This window comes from Salvia splendens, chromosome 9, assembly GCF_004379255.2.
Source record: "Salvia splendens isolate huo1 chromosome 9, SspV2, whole genome shotgun sequence".
Classification (NCBI taxonomy): Eukaryota; Viridiplantae; Streptophyta; class Magnoliopsida; order Lamiales; family Lamiaceae; genus Salvia; species Salvia splendens.
This window is the reverse complement of record NC_056040.1, coordinates 14,515,814-14,527,133: the sequence shown is the minus strand read 5'-3', so window position 1 is coordinate 14,527,133 and position 11,320 is coordinate 14,515,814. Positions and strand designations below refer to the sequence as shown.

Genomic DNA, 11,320 nt, shown 5'->3' with positions numbered 1-11,320 from the left:
GCGACCGCGTCTCCTGCCAAATGTTGAGGTACTTGAACGGCTTGTAGTTCATGGATTGGTAGGTCGACAAGGCGGAACTGATGATGTCGACCTCGCTCCAGCCGCTTCCCGCCGACCGCTCTTCCTGGAGGTAATACCCCTGGAACTTTTGGATTTCTTCGTTGGCTCTATATATGGCGTTGCGCACCATACTCTCGTTGCGCTCGATTGTTCCAGCCGACCGGTTTTATTGTACCGGCGACAGATGCGCCACCAATAATGATCGCCGGATTGGTTCGTGCCAACCTCCGGATCTTCGGAGATTGACAAGAACACTTTGAACAATTGCTTCATCTCCGCCGGAGTGTACGGTGTGCGAACACCGCGAGTAGGAGGAGTCGGAGTTTGGGAGGGGCAGCTCGACCTCGCTCTAGGCTCGGGTGTCCACTCGTATTGCCCTTCGGGGGCATCTTGGTCGTCGATCGGGTAAGGCCGGTAGCCACCCGGAACTTCCGAACCTTGGGTTTGAGGATGGGCCGAATATTCCATTTCCGGACTAGGAAACAATTGTGAACCGAACCACTCGGGGTTCTAACCGTGGGAGCCGAGGGAGTGATCGCCGTGGCCGGACATTGTTATGTTGTAGGAGTAGAAGAAAGATTGATAATTGAGAATGGAAATGAGAGAATCTAGATGAGAATTGTGTAGTGTGGTGTGAATTTTTTGGTGTGAAAGTGGGGTATTTATAGATGAAAATGTGTATTTTTGGGGGAAAAAATTGAAAAATAAATTAAAAGTGGGTAGAAAACGGATATAATTTTTTGGGAAGTGGGATTTTTATTTATATTATTTTTAATCGGATTTTTTAATTAAAATCCGTTTTTTTAAAAAAAAATCAAATTGCCAACGGCTATGCCGGTAGCCGGTGGCCAATCACCGCCTGCCACGTATGCTGCTCGCTGGCACGAACGTGCTCGATGCATCGAGTAGCGCCGTGCCAGCGGCAAGAGCGCAGCGGTGGACAGCGATGCCGCGCCGCTGGCACGGACGGACGGACGAGCTGCAGCTGGCCGATGTGGATGCTCTCAACGCTTTACCACATCAATGCTCTAGTTGATGAATCAAATCTCATGCCTAAGCAACAAACAAGAAAAGCAATTAGGATTCATAATTGAATTTATGTGATGCCATTCCCTATTTATCATAAATGAGTCAACACTGACTAAAGGAAACATTAATTCTGGAAACTGAAAATGCAACAAGAAAGCATTTGGCAACTGTGATTTCATCTACCGTTGAACTGTTCCGAATATAATGTTCAGGAATAGTACTCTCCATACAAACAAGTAACTATCAAGAGTGAATCCATTCTTCATTATATCATTCCCAAGCTTCACAAGCCACAGAAATTTTCTTTGCCTCGCTTCATCTGGATAGACCCTTCTAGTTTGCAATTTTATTATTATTATTATTATTATTATTATTATTATTATTATTATTATTATTATTATTATTATTATTATTATTATTATTATTATTATTATTATTATTATTATTATTATTTTCGTATTCCGTACAATCTCGCGTGTCTATTTTCGTATTCCGTACTATCCAAATTTGATTTAGGTGGTGTCACCTTGATACAACCCTATCTACATACACAGTGTGACATCTCCAAACTCTAATTCATGAAATTAAATAAAACAAACAAAAATAATTATTTACAAAATCTTGATTTATTAATTTTTTTTATTAAGCATCATCGACATAATAAGCATAGTCAATCGAACCCACAAAATGCGCATGTCTTTTTCCTCAAATTTTAAAAATATGTATTATCGACTTATCGTGATATTCAACATTTAGCAACTCTAACTACTCAGTAGAATACGACAATAACTAATTATAAATCTTGAAATAGGTTTTCAATATTGTTACAGAGCACACATATTTTCGAAGGGGGCAAAAAAAATATGGACATGGTCCACCTACCTAAATATTCAGCTATGTTGAATGTACTTAAAAAACATTAATAGTAATATCTTGTTGTCAATAATATTGTATATATTAGTTGCAACCAAGAGCTTGTTCACAATTCTGGTATTAACATAAAAAGACACAACTATGAACTAGTATATTTGTTGTAAAATTATGATGTTTGAGATCCTTTCAATGATGCATGTAGGGGTGAGCAAAAAAACCGGAAACCGAATATCCGAACCGAACCAAACCGAAATTTTGAAATTCGGTTCGGTTTTTTGGTTCGGTTCGGTTCGGTTTTAAAAATAAAAAAAATCGGTTTTTCGGTTCGGTTCGGTTCGGGCGAAGAAAAAACCGAAAAACTGAATTATATATATATTCTATTAATTTAATATATTATATTATATATAATATATGTATTCTTTTAATATATTCTACTATATATATATTATATGTATTATTAATTTTATATTATATATAAATATTCTATTAGTATATATAAAATAAAATAAAATACACATATATAAATATATATTTATATTATATTTATTTTTTCCAGGTTTTTCGGTTTTTTTTTCAGGTTTTTCGGTTTTGTTTTTCAGGTTTTTCGGTTTTGTTCAGGTTTTTCGGTTTTTTAAGTTCGGTTTTCAGTTTTTCGGTTTCGGTTTTTCAGGTTCGGTTCAGTTTGGATTTTGAACTAAATTCGGTTTTTCGGTTTTGGTTCGGTTTTGGCAAAAAACCGAACCGAAACCCGAATGCACACCCCCAGATGCATGCTAATTAAATTTACAGCTATGGCATTATCATTACATACAAATATTTCCAATACAGTGATTCTAACGCATCACATTACTATACTAAAACGAATTGAATTTCAAGATATAGTACTATAGTAACTCCTATTAGTAGTCTTATCTAATTTGCTCGCTCATAAATGAGCGATATATTTAATGCTGACCTAAATACTCTCCAACCAAAGTCCAATAATCATAGAAAATATGGAACAATAAACGCGTAAAACTTTTTTTTACGTGGGGCTACAAAAGATGACAACTACAAAGGCAAAATTGAATTAGACCATGAAAATGCAACTTAGTTAATAAGATATTTTCCTTCTAAACAATAGTTGGCCGAAATTTGATTTATCATGAGAATAATATAGAACAACCACGACAAATTACCTTATAAAAGTTTAGCAAAAAAATTGTTGGAAAAAAGGAGGAAAATCGTATGCAATGAATGTGACAACTTTGTGTGTTAGTAGTATTTATTAACTTGACAATAATTACATAACGGAAGTCAAGTAAAAAAAATAGCGTTACTAAATAAAGTTGCAGAAACTTAGTTTCTCTAAGCATGATAATTAAAGGAAGCATATTAGTATCTGATTTGAGGGATACAACAAAAACTCTTTCTGCATCAAACAAAAAAGAAATTCAACTTAAAAGTTGAATTTTTTTTAACTAACCTGGTCAGAAATGAAGAAACTCAAATTATTACTATTTCATGAAACCGGAAGTGGCCATTAATGGGAAAAATGTTCAACCACCAACATAAATGAATTCAGTTGGGGAATCTCATCTGTAAAAGCCTCCCATTCATAAAGGCTGCCATTATTTAGCTGAGATGTCTTCCACCATATTTATTACTGCTCCACCAATTCCCAACTCTGTTTTCCCCACTTGTATGCAAAATGGAAGATTATGTGGTGAAGGTCCAGGAAGGCCGGCCGGCGGCGGACGGAAAGCCGTCAGCGGGGCCGGCCTACCGCTGCATTTACGCTAAGGATGGGCTCATGGAAATTCCAGCTGCAATCAACTCTCCATGGGATTTTTTCAGGTTCTCTAACATCTTCATGCACCTTTAACTCTCAATAGGAGTGGTATATTATTTTAACTATAACAATACTCATAATTTATGTGCAGTGAATCCGTTAAGAAGTTCCCGAAAAACCCGATGCTAGGTCGCCGTCAACTCAACGATGGAAAGGTATCTCCTATTGTCCGAGAATCGATAAGTTCGATCAATGTCGGGTCAATCACACAACTTTTTAAAATTACCTATTACTATATCATAATTTTGATTTTTTTTCGTCGATTGTCCATAATCTTAGATTTAGAGTGACGTAAAATACTATGTAGACTAAACATTTGGCTACTTTAATGAATTTGTTTAATACAATTAGTCAGTCATGTCTTTAATAATTTTTACACATTTACATGCTATGTAATAAATTAAGACATGTAGCACCGACAATTTTTTAATGCTATGGGAAAATTAAGAAAAATGTCAAAGTTATGATATAATTGATCATTTTTTAAAGTTGCGATCAGAAATTGATGAAACTTGGTGATTTTTTGGCAATTTACCCTTCAAAGATAGTAATATTTCAAAAAAATGGCAGGCGGGTGGATACAGTTGGTTAACTTACCAGCAAGTCTATGATACAACTATTGCCATTGGTTCTGCTATGCGACGCCGTGGCGTCAACCCTGTGAGTACTTCTTGTTTTCACCATTCCTACATGTCATAAGATTGTAAATTTGTAATAGAAAAATGATGTGGTAATAATGTTTTGTATGTTTAGGGCGACAAATGTGGTATATATGGGGTTAACTGTCCTGAGTGGATCATGGCAATGGAGGTAGTAAAGCTCAAGAAATTTGATCATCTTATTAATATTGTTATTCTCTTTTTTATAAATCTCGTTTTATCGTCGGCAGGCGTGTAATAGTCAGGCTATTACATATGTACCACTATATGATTCACTCGGTACGTTGCACATTTTTCTGCAAATTTTAGTAGGCGATGAAATGGCAATATGTTTGAATTCGTGTATTGTCTGTGTTTGCAGGTGCAAATGCAGTGGAGTTCATTATCAACCATGCTGAAGTGTCCATTGCTTTTGTCCATGAAAGCAAGTTTCCTGCTGTGAGTTCTTCTGTCGTATTCTTCGATTTTCATATCTATCTGACCACATATATAGTCCGAAAGCTTAGTTTTCTCATAACATTTTCCTTTATAATGTTAATGCTGAGAAAGACGGAAAACGGATTGTATAAAATTGTCTTATTTATGCATCTTTGTGCAGATACTAACATGTCTCTCCAAATGTGCCTCAAATCTAAAAAGTAAGTGAATTCATGGCTTGTGTGTGTATTCGCCTTATTTTTCTGAATCCCTGCTCGGAAGCTCATGTAACTGAGACGTGGTTTGTTTGTGAAGCTATTGTCAGCTTCGGAAAAGTTTCTGATAAGCAGAAGGAGGCAACTGAAGAGCTAGGGGTCACTTGCTTCTCATGGGAAGAGTTTGCTCTATTGGTTAGTATGTTATCACAAAGAATTGCTTAAAGCATCAATGTTATTACCTTATTTTAGACCTTGAGTGTAGCCAATCATCTATCTGTTTTTGCAGGGGGATTCAGACGGAGATCTTCCTCTGAAGAAGAAGACAGATACATTGACGATAATGTACACCAGTGGCACGACAGGGGAGCCAAAGGGGGTCATTCTATCAAATGGTGCTTTTATGTCTGAAGTCATGTCTATGGATCACCTCCTCAGAGAGACAGACAAAGCTGTAAACGACATTTCTTCCTCATCGATGCTTTTTAGCCTTGTTCTGTAGTATTGTATGCTAAAGGCATGGATTCTACAGGGTACTGAAGAGGATGTGTACTTTTCCTTCCTTCCTCTAGCTCATATATTCGATCAAATCATCGAGACCTATTGTATCTACTCGGGCTCATCCATTGGGTTTTGGCAAGGGGTATGATCGATACTTGTGCTTACTCAATGTCTACACAATGGTTTTGTACATTCAACGCCTTGGATAAAGCTGCATTGTGTTGAACTCGCAGGATATTCGTTTCTTGATTGAGGATCTTGTCGTCTTAAAGCCAACTATATTCTGTGGCGTTCCTAGAGTTTTTGATAGAATATACACAGGTAACGTTTCATTTTCCGACATGTAGTTGGATTAAGATTGATGAAGCATTTTTCTCACACGACTTTTTGTAATTTCTTGGTGTGTTCATCAGGCACAATGGATAAAATCTCAGCTGGTGGTCCACTTAAGAAGTCACTTTTCCATATTGCGTACAACTAGTAGGTGTTATTTCCACGCGTAAATCGTTTACTTTTTTTCCCTTTTCCTACTGAATCTGAGGGATGATACACAAATGATTTACAGTAAACTGAGGAATCTGGATAAAGGCCTCAAACAAGAGGAAGCATCTCCACTTTTGGACAAGCTCGTTTTTGATAAGGTTGCCACGCTAACTTTCTTGAAGTTCGCCTATATTGTCCATTCAGCTTGTTCTCATATCTGGTCTGGTTTTTTCAGATCAGACAAGGATTTGGTGGACGCGTTCGACTCATTCTATCGGGAGCTGCACCTTTACCTAAGCACATTGAGGAGTTCTTGAGGGTGACATGCTGTTGTGTCTTGTCACAGGGCTATGGTATGTGTTGTTTTGCTAACCTTTTAGCTTTGGCCTTTCCTTTCCTCGTCACGGATGATGAAACAATGCTTGAATTTTTCGTGTATTTTTTGTAGGCCTCACAGAAAGTTGTGGAGGATGTTTCACATCTATAGCCAACATATTCCCTATGATAGGCACGGTGGGGGTTCCTATGACCACGATCGAGGCAAGACTTGAATCTGTGCCTGAGATGGGATATGATGCTCTCTCTACTGTTCCCAGAGGTGAAATTTGTCTGCGAGGAAACACCTTATTCTCCGGCTACCATAAACGCCAAGATCTCACGAATGAGGTGCTCGTTGATGGGTGGTTCCACACGGGTACGCTTCTTCAACCATACACATCCCGTCTCTGCTGACAAAGCACGGTTCTCATTCACGACACTGGAAAAAAATGCAGGTGATGTTGGTGAATGGCAGCCTAATGGAGCCATGAAGATCATAGACAGAAAGAAGAATATATTCAAGCTGTCACAAGGCGAATACGTTGCTGTGGAAAGTCTCGAAAGCACTTACTCACAATGCCCTCTCATTACATCGGTAAGTCAAAACGTTGCCTATTTCAACAATGGGGCGAGCGAGTATGCCAAAATAGTTTGGCATCCCTAAATATGCAGTTGAAATCATTGGTAAGGGGGTGCTGAAGCCCCCTTGCTGATTGAACTAACTGCAGCAATATTTGGGCGTAGATTTGGGTGTACGGTAACAGCTTCGAGTCATTCCTAGTGGCTGTGGTGGTGCCGGAGAGAAAGGCACTTGAAGATTGGGCAGCGAATAGTGAAGAGAAAGGAGATTTCACGCTCCTGTGCAATAACCCAAAAGCAAGAAAATACATTCTGGAGGAGCTCAACAAAACGGCGAAGCAACATAATGTACGCTCACCAAGCCCGATTTAAAGCTTCCGCACTTGTCACTTATACATGCTGTTTGTGTTTCTTCAGCTCCGCGGCTTTGAAATGCTGAAGGCCGTTAACCTAGAGCCTATTCCTTTCGACATTGATCGGGACTTGATCACTCCGACGTTCAAGCTTAAGAGGCCACAGTTGCTCAAGCATTACAAGGTAAGTCCTGCTAAATTGGTTTGTCGCGTGAATGCGACATCTGATTCGTGTAATGTTTGCAGGATTGCATTGATCAGTTGTACATTGAAGCTAAGGGTGCAAAGTCATAGGAGCTGCATCTTCAACCTTGCTGCTTGGTGTTTCTGTTTTGAGGAAGAAACGAAACAATTTCCCCACCACTTTCTTATAAACTCGTTCTACTATGTGTTAATATGTTTTTTAATACTTTCTTGCATTATATATCAAGGCTAAGAATAAATGGTTTTATGACACATGAGAGATAAGTACTTGAAATATCAGGTGTGACAGACTCGATTTATAAGGTGTTGGTGTTGGTAGAATTCAAACTCGACACCTTTTTCCAATCTCTTTTCCCTTGATCGATCCATCTTGTTATCATTCAACGCCTACGGAGGCTCCACCATCTTGGGGCGGAGATCGAGGTGGCCGAGGAATTCGAAATTGAGTTCAAACTATGTTCATTCCAAACAATCCTTCAAACCAAACATAACAAAGAAAGTGGCAAAAAGGATAACATGTGCACAAAGTTATATCTTTTACAAACAAATGAACATACAATGTTGCGCTGTGTTGGGTAAACGTAAACAAGAACAATCAAGACAGCAACAGTTGTTTCCAAACATTGATACACACATCTCACACTGTCTGAACTGAAAACTGAAGCATCACACTAAGTTCCTTAAATGGCCTAAAGAATCCAAATCACGAGTGCCCAAACCGGGTAGACGAAGAGGAGGAGGATCCCAATAGAGTTGGAGAGGCCATTGCTCTTGGTGAAGGAGTTCCTGAAGCCTCCAGATGCTCGAATGTGCTCCTGCAGCAAGTAACATCCGATCGCCAGGCAAATGAATAGTCCAATAATGCCACCCCTTACGGTATCTGCAAAGAAGCTCGGAGCCACCACTAGGAGTAAGATCAGAGATCCAGGCAATTCCAGCCAGTCTGCAGCAATGAGAGAGGGAGGGCAGGTCAAAAATCATACTCATGTTGGAAGATGCAAGGAACATAATTGTAGTAGGAAAGGTGGATCTTACCTGGGAAATGCTTGGGAAAGAAGAGACGTAAGACAACGGCTATGAAAGCAATCCACATGCCAACCTCTCCGCTGCGATGTGATCAGCAAGAAAGTATTAAATTATAGTACTCCATATGAAACAGAAATAAGGATTATATCAGGCAGGGACGAGTAGTCGAGTACCTTAGTATACCAAACAACCATGAAGGAAGACTGAGGTAAATGTATGGGATTAAGAGAGATGTGAGAATGTTGGTTTTCCAGTTTGTACGATCCAAGATTAGTAAATAACTGCAGATGAATTCAAAGAAGAAGCTTACAAGCTGGAAATGGATATACACATAAGGCAAGAAAGCATTTGAGTTCCAGACGATATAAACACACACACATAGATGTGTTAGGTAAGGTAGCAAATAGAGCTAAACCGAAGGCAAGAAAGGATAGGTTTTCACTTCTTTTTGTGTCATTACAATCAAAGCTAGCTTATTGGATGATGATGATTGTGGCTACCCTTTTACATGAATCTTAGATATGACTTGTTTTACCCCTTTCTGTTTCATTTTGGGATCCAACTTTTGTGTGGTTCTATCTAAAAAAACAGCATAGTATCTCACACTTTTGAGAATCTAATCAGTTCCCAGATTTATGAACACCAATCAATAAGTACATAACCTAATCAGTTCCCCAATTTATGTTTCTTTCCCAAGCTCTCTCCAAATCACCATGCTTAATTCACCATTTAACAATAAAACATATCTCTCAAGCAATTAATCCAATCACCAAATAAATGATTAAACAAACAAAATCCAAAATTCATGGAAAACAATCAAAATATGTGATGAAAGAGAAAACTAACATTGCGGCAAAACAAGCAACCCATTTGAGAAATGAAGTCCCAAATCCAAGGCCACCTAGCTGGATGGCGTGATTGGCGAACTTCTTCATTGCAGTGCCGACATCATTGAGATCAGAAGTGAGCAACTCACTCGCTGCTCCCAAATCAGAATCAGTTTTCATTTTCAAATAACCCATCTTCCCACCCACCATACTACTCACCAGAATATTCAAGAAAATTAATCAGATTGAACTGATAATTTCTGGATGAGTTAGCATTTATAAAAGGGAATAATAAGAGAGTTGGAGATTAGCGGAGATAAGCGGCAAATCCGCCACGTGGATCTCAATTATTTGGGTAGATGGATGACACCAAAATCTTCACTGCCAGCTGCCCATTCTCTCTATCTCATCTATATTAAATAAATAAAATTAATTATTATCGTAACTTCCATTTATTTTCTCATTGATTTAAATTTGAATGGAAATTATATAGCCAAAATACTTCAATTTAGGAGAGTGATGAATTGCTAACTAATTATCAATCACAAATTAAGATCAAATTTTAGCTATTAGATTATGAGATCTAGTGGTTAAAATAATGACACATGAATTATATTTTAAATTAAAAAAATTATTAAATAAACTTAAAGGGTATTAATGTTAAATCTCTTTCATAAAGATCATCTTAAAACTTTAAGTTTACGTAACTTTCTCGGTTTAAATTATTTTTTCACAAAAAGTATATCAAATTAAAGATAATTTTATAAGGATTACAACGAAATCTCAATTGCATATGTTCCGACGATGTTTGGGTGACGAAATTTGATAAATTATATTTCAATTTTCGTGATTGTTGATAAGCAAATTTTATCAATAAATACAAAAAAATCTCAATATAGAGTATGCAAAATCTCAATATAATGTAGTTAAATATCAATAAAACTGTGTCGATATTTTCTTGTACTTGTGTTGATATTGTAATACACTATGTTTGCTAAAACGAAATTACCCATGAAAATTATCATATGATAACATAATGACGATATTACTTTTGACGACATTATCCTTTTGTTGATATTTTGTCTACTATTTATTGAAATTTGTGAGCTTTAATCTCATCCACTCATTTCAAAATCTAAGGATGTAGATTTAATCTTAGTTTTGGATTATGGTGTTATAAGCATTAGAAGAGACCCCTTTCACATAATCTTATAATATAGTTTTCATACTAAAATTAATAATTTTTGTGTAATATACACACTTAAAAAATTATGAATTTGCACTTCTACGTCATACACAATCTTCAAATATAAATAAGGGCAAATTGCTTGAAGTTATGAATTTTCAGAATAGTTTGATTTTTTCTATTAATTTTAAATGTTGCACGAAAAATTTGAACTTTATCAGACTCTGTAAATTTCCCATAAAACCCGACCCGATAGATTTCCGACACAAACTTATCCTACTTGGCGCGCCGGAGGCGTGACTTGGCAAATGACAAATTTAGAGTTCAATTCAAATTGTAAATAAATACTACTTTTATGCTGAATTCTATATCTGGAACTCGATTTGTATGTTTATGTCAATTTGTATGTATTCATTTGTGCTACTTGTAAGTTTGTGATAAGTCCAGGGTCAGATATTGCAAATATAGAAAGGAAACAATCAGAAATAGTGGAGTTCTGCCAAGTCACTCCTCCAGCGCGTCACATAGGATACGTAATTGTGTCGGAAATCTATCGGGTCGGGTAGGATGGGAAATTTATAAGTCCGGTAAAGTTCATGACTTTTCATGCAACATTTAAAGTTCACGGGAAAAACCAAACTATGTTGAAAGTTCATGACTTTACATGAAATTTGTCCAAAAATATTAATAATTAAGAAAATTATCAAACCAAGAATATAATTAACTATTTTTTAAAGTATTGTGATTAATCAAAATTTG

General features: G+C 37.0%; 2 protein-coding genes across 2 annotated transcripts; one reads left to right on the top strand and one right to left on the bottom strand.

The window, feature by feature from the left end:
- The first annotated feature begins 3,593 nt into the window (after positions 1-3,593).
- Positions 3,594-7,774, top strand: LOC121748540 (probable CoA ligase CCL6). Its single transcript, XM_042142965.1, has 19 exons — positions 3,594-3,798; positions 3,885-3,948; positions 4,364-4,453; positions 4,547-4,603; positions 4,683-4,731; positions 4,814-4,890; positions 5,051-5,090; positions 5,185-5,279; positions 5,374-5,538; positions 5,617-5,727; positions 5,819-5,906; positions 5,999-6,065; positions 6,151-6,226; positions 6,304-6,421; positions 6,517-6,762; positions 6,842-6,981; positions 7,131-7,313; positions 7,383-7,502; positions 7,565-7,774. The coding sequence occupies exons 1-19, from the start codon at positions 3,653-3,655 to the stop codon at positions 7,610-7,612; spliced, it is 1,980 nt and encodes a 659-aa protein (XP_041998899.1). The 5' UTR covers positions 3,594-3,652; the 3' UTR covers positions 7,613-7,774.
- Positions 7,775-8,041: 267 nt separating this feature from the next.
- On the bottom strand, positions 8,042-9,661 carry LOC121748541 (cold-regulated 413 plasma membrane protein 2-like). Its single transcript, XM_042142966.1, has 4 exons — positions 9,395-9,661; positions 8,722-8,829; positions 8,558-8,628; positions 8,042-8,465 (listed from the first exon to the last, which is right to left on the bottom strand). The coding sequence occupies exons 1-4, from the start codon at positions 9,583-9,585 to the stop codon at positions 8,212-8,214; spliced, it is 624 nt and encodes a 207-aa protein (XP_041998900.1). The 5' UTR covers positions 9,586-9,661; the 3' UTR covers positions 8,042-8,211.
- Positions 9,662-11,320: the final 1,659 nt, after the last annotated feature.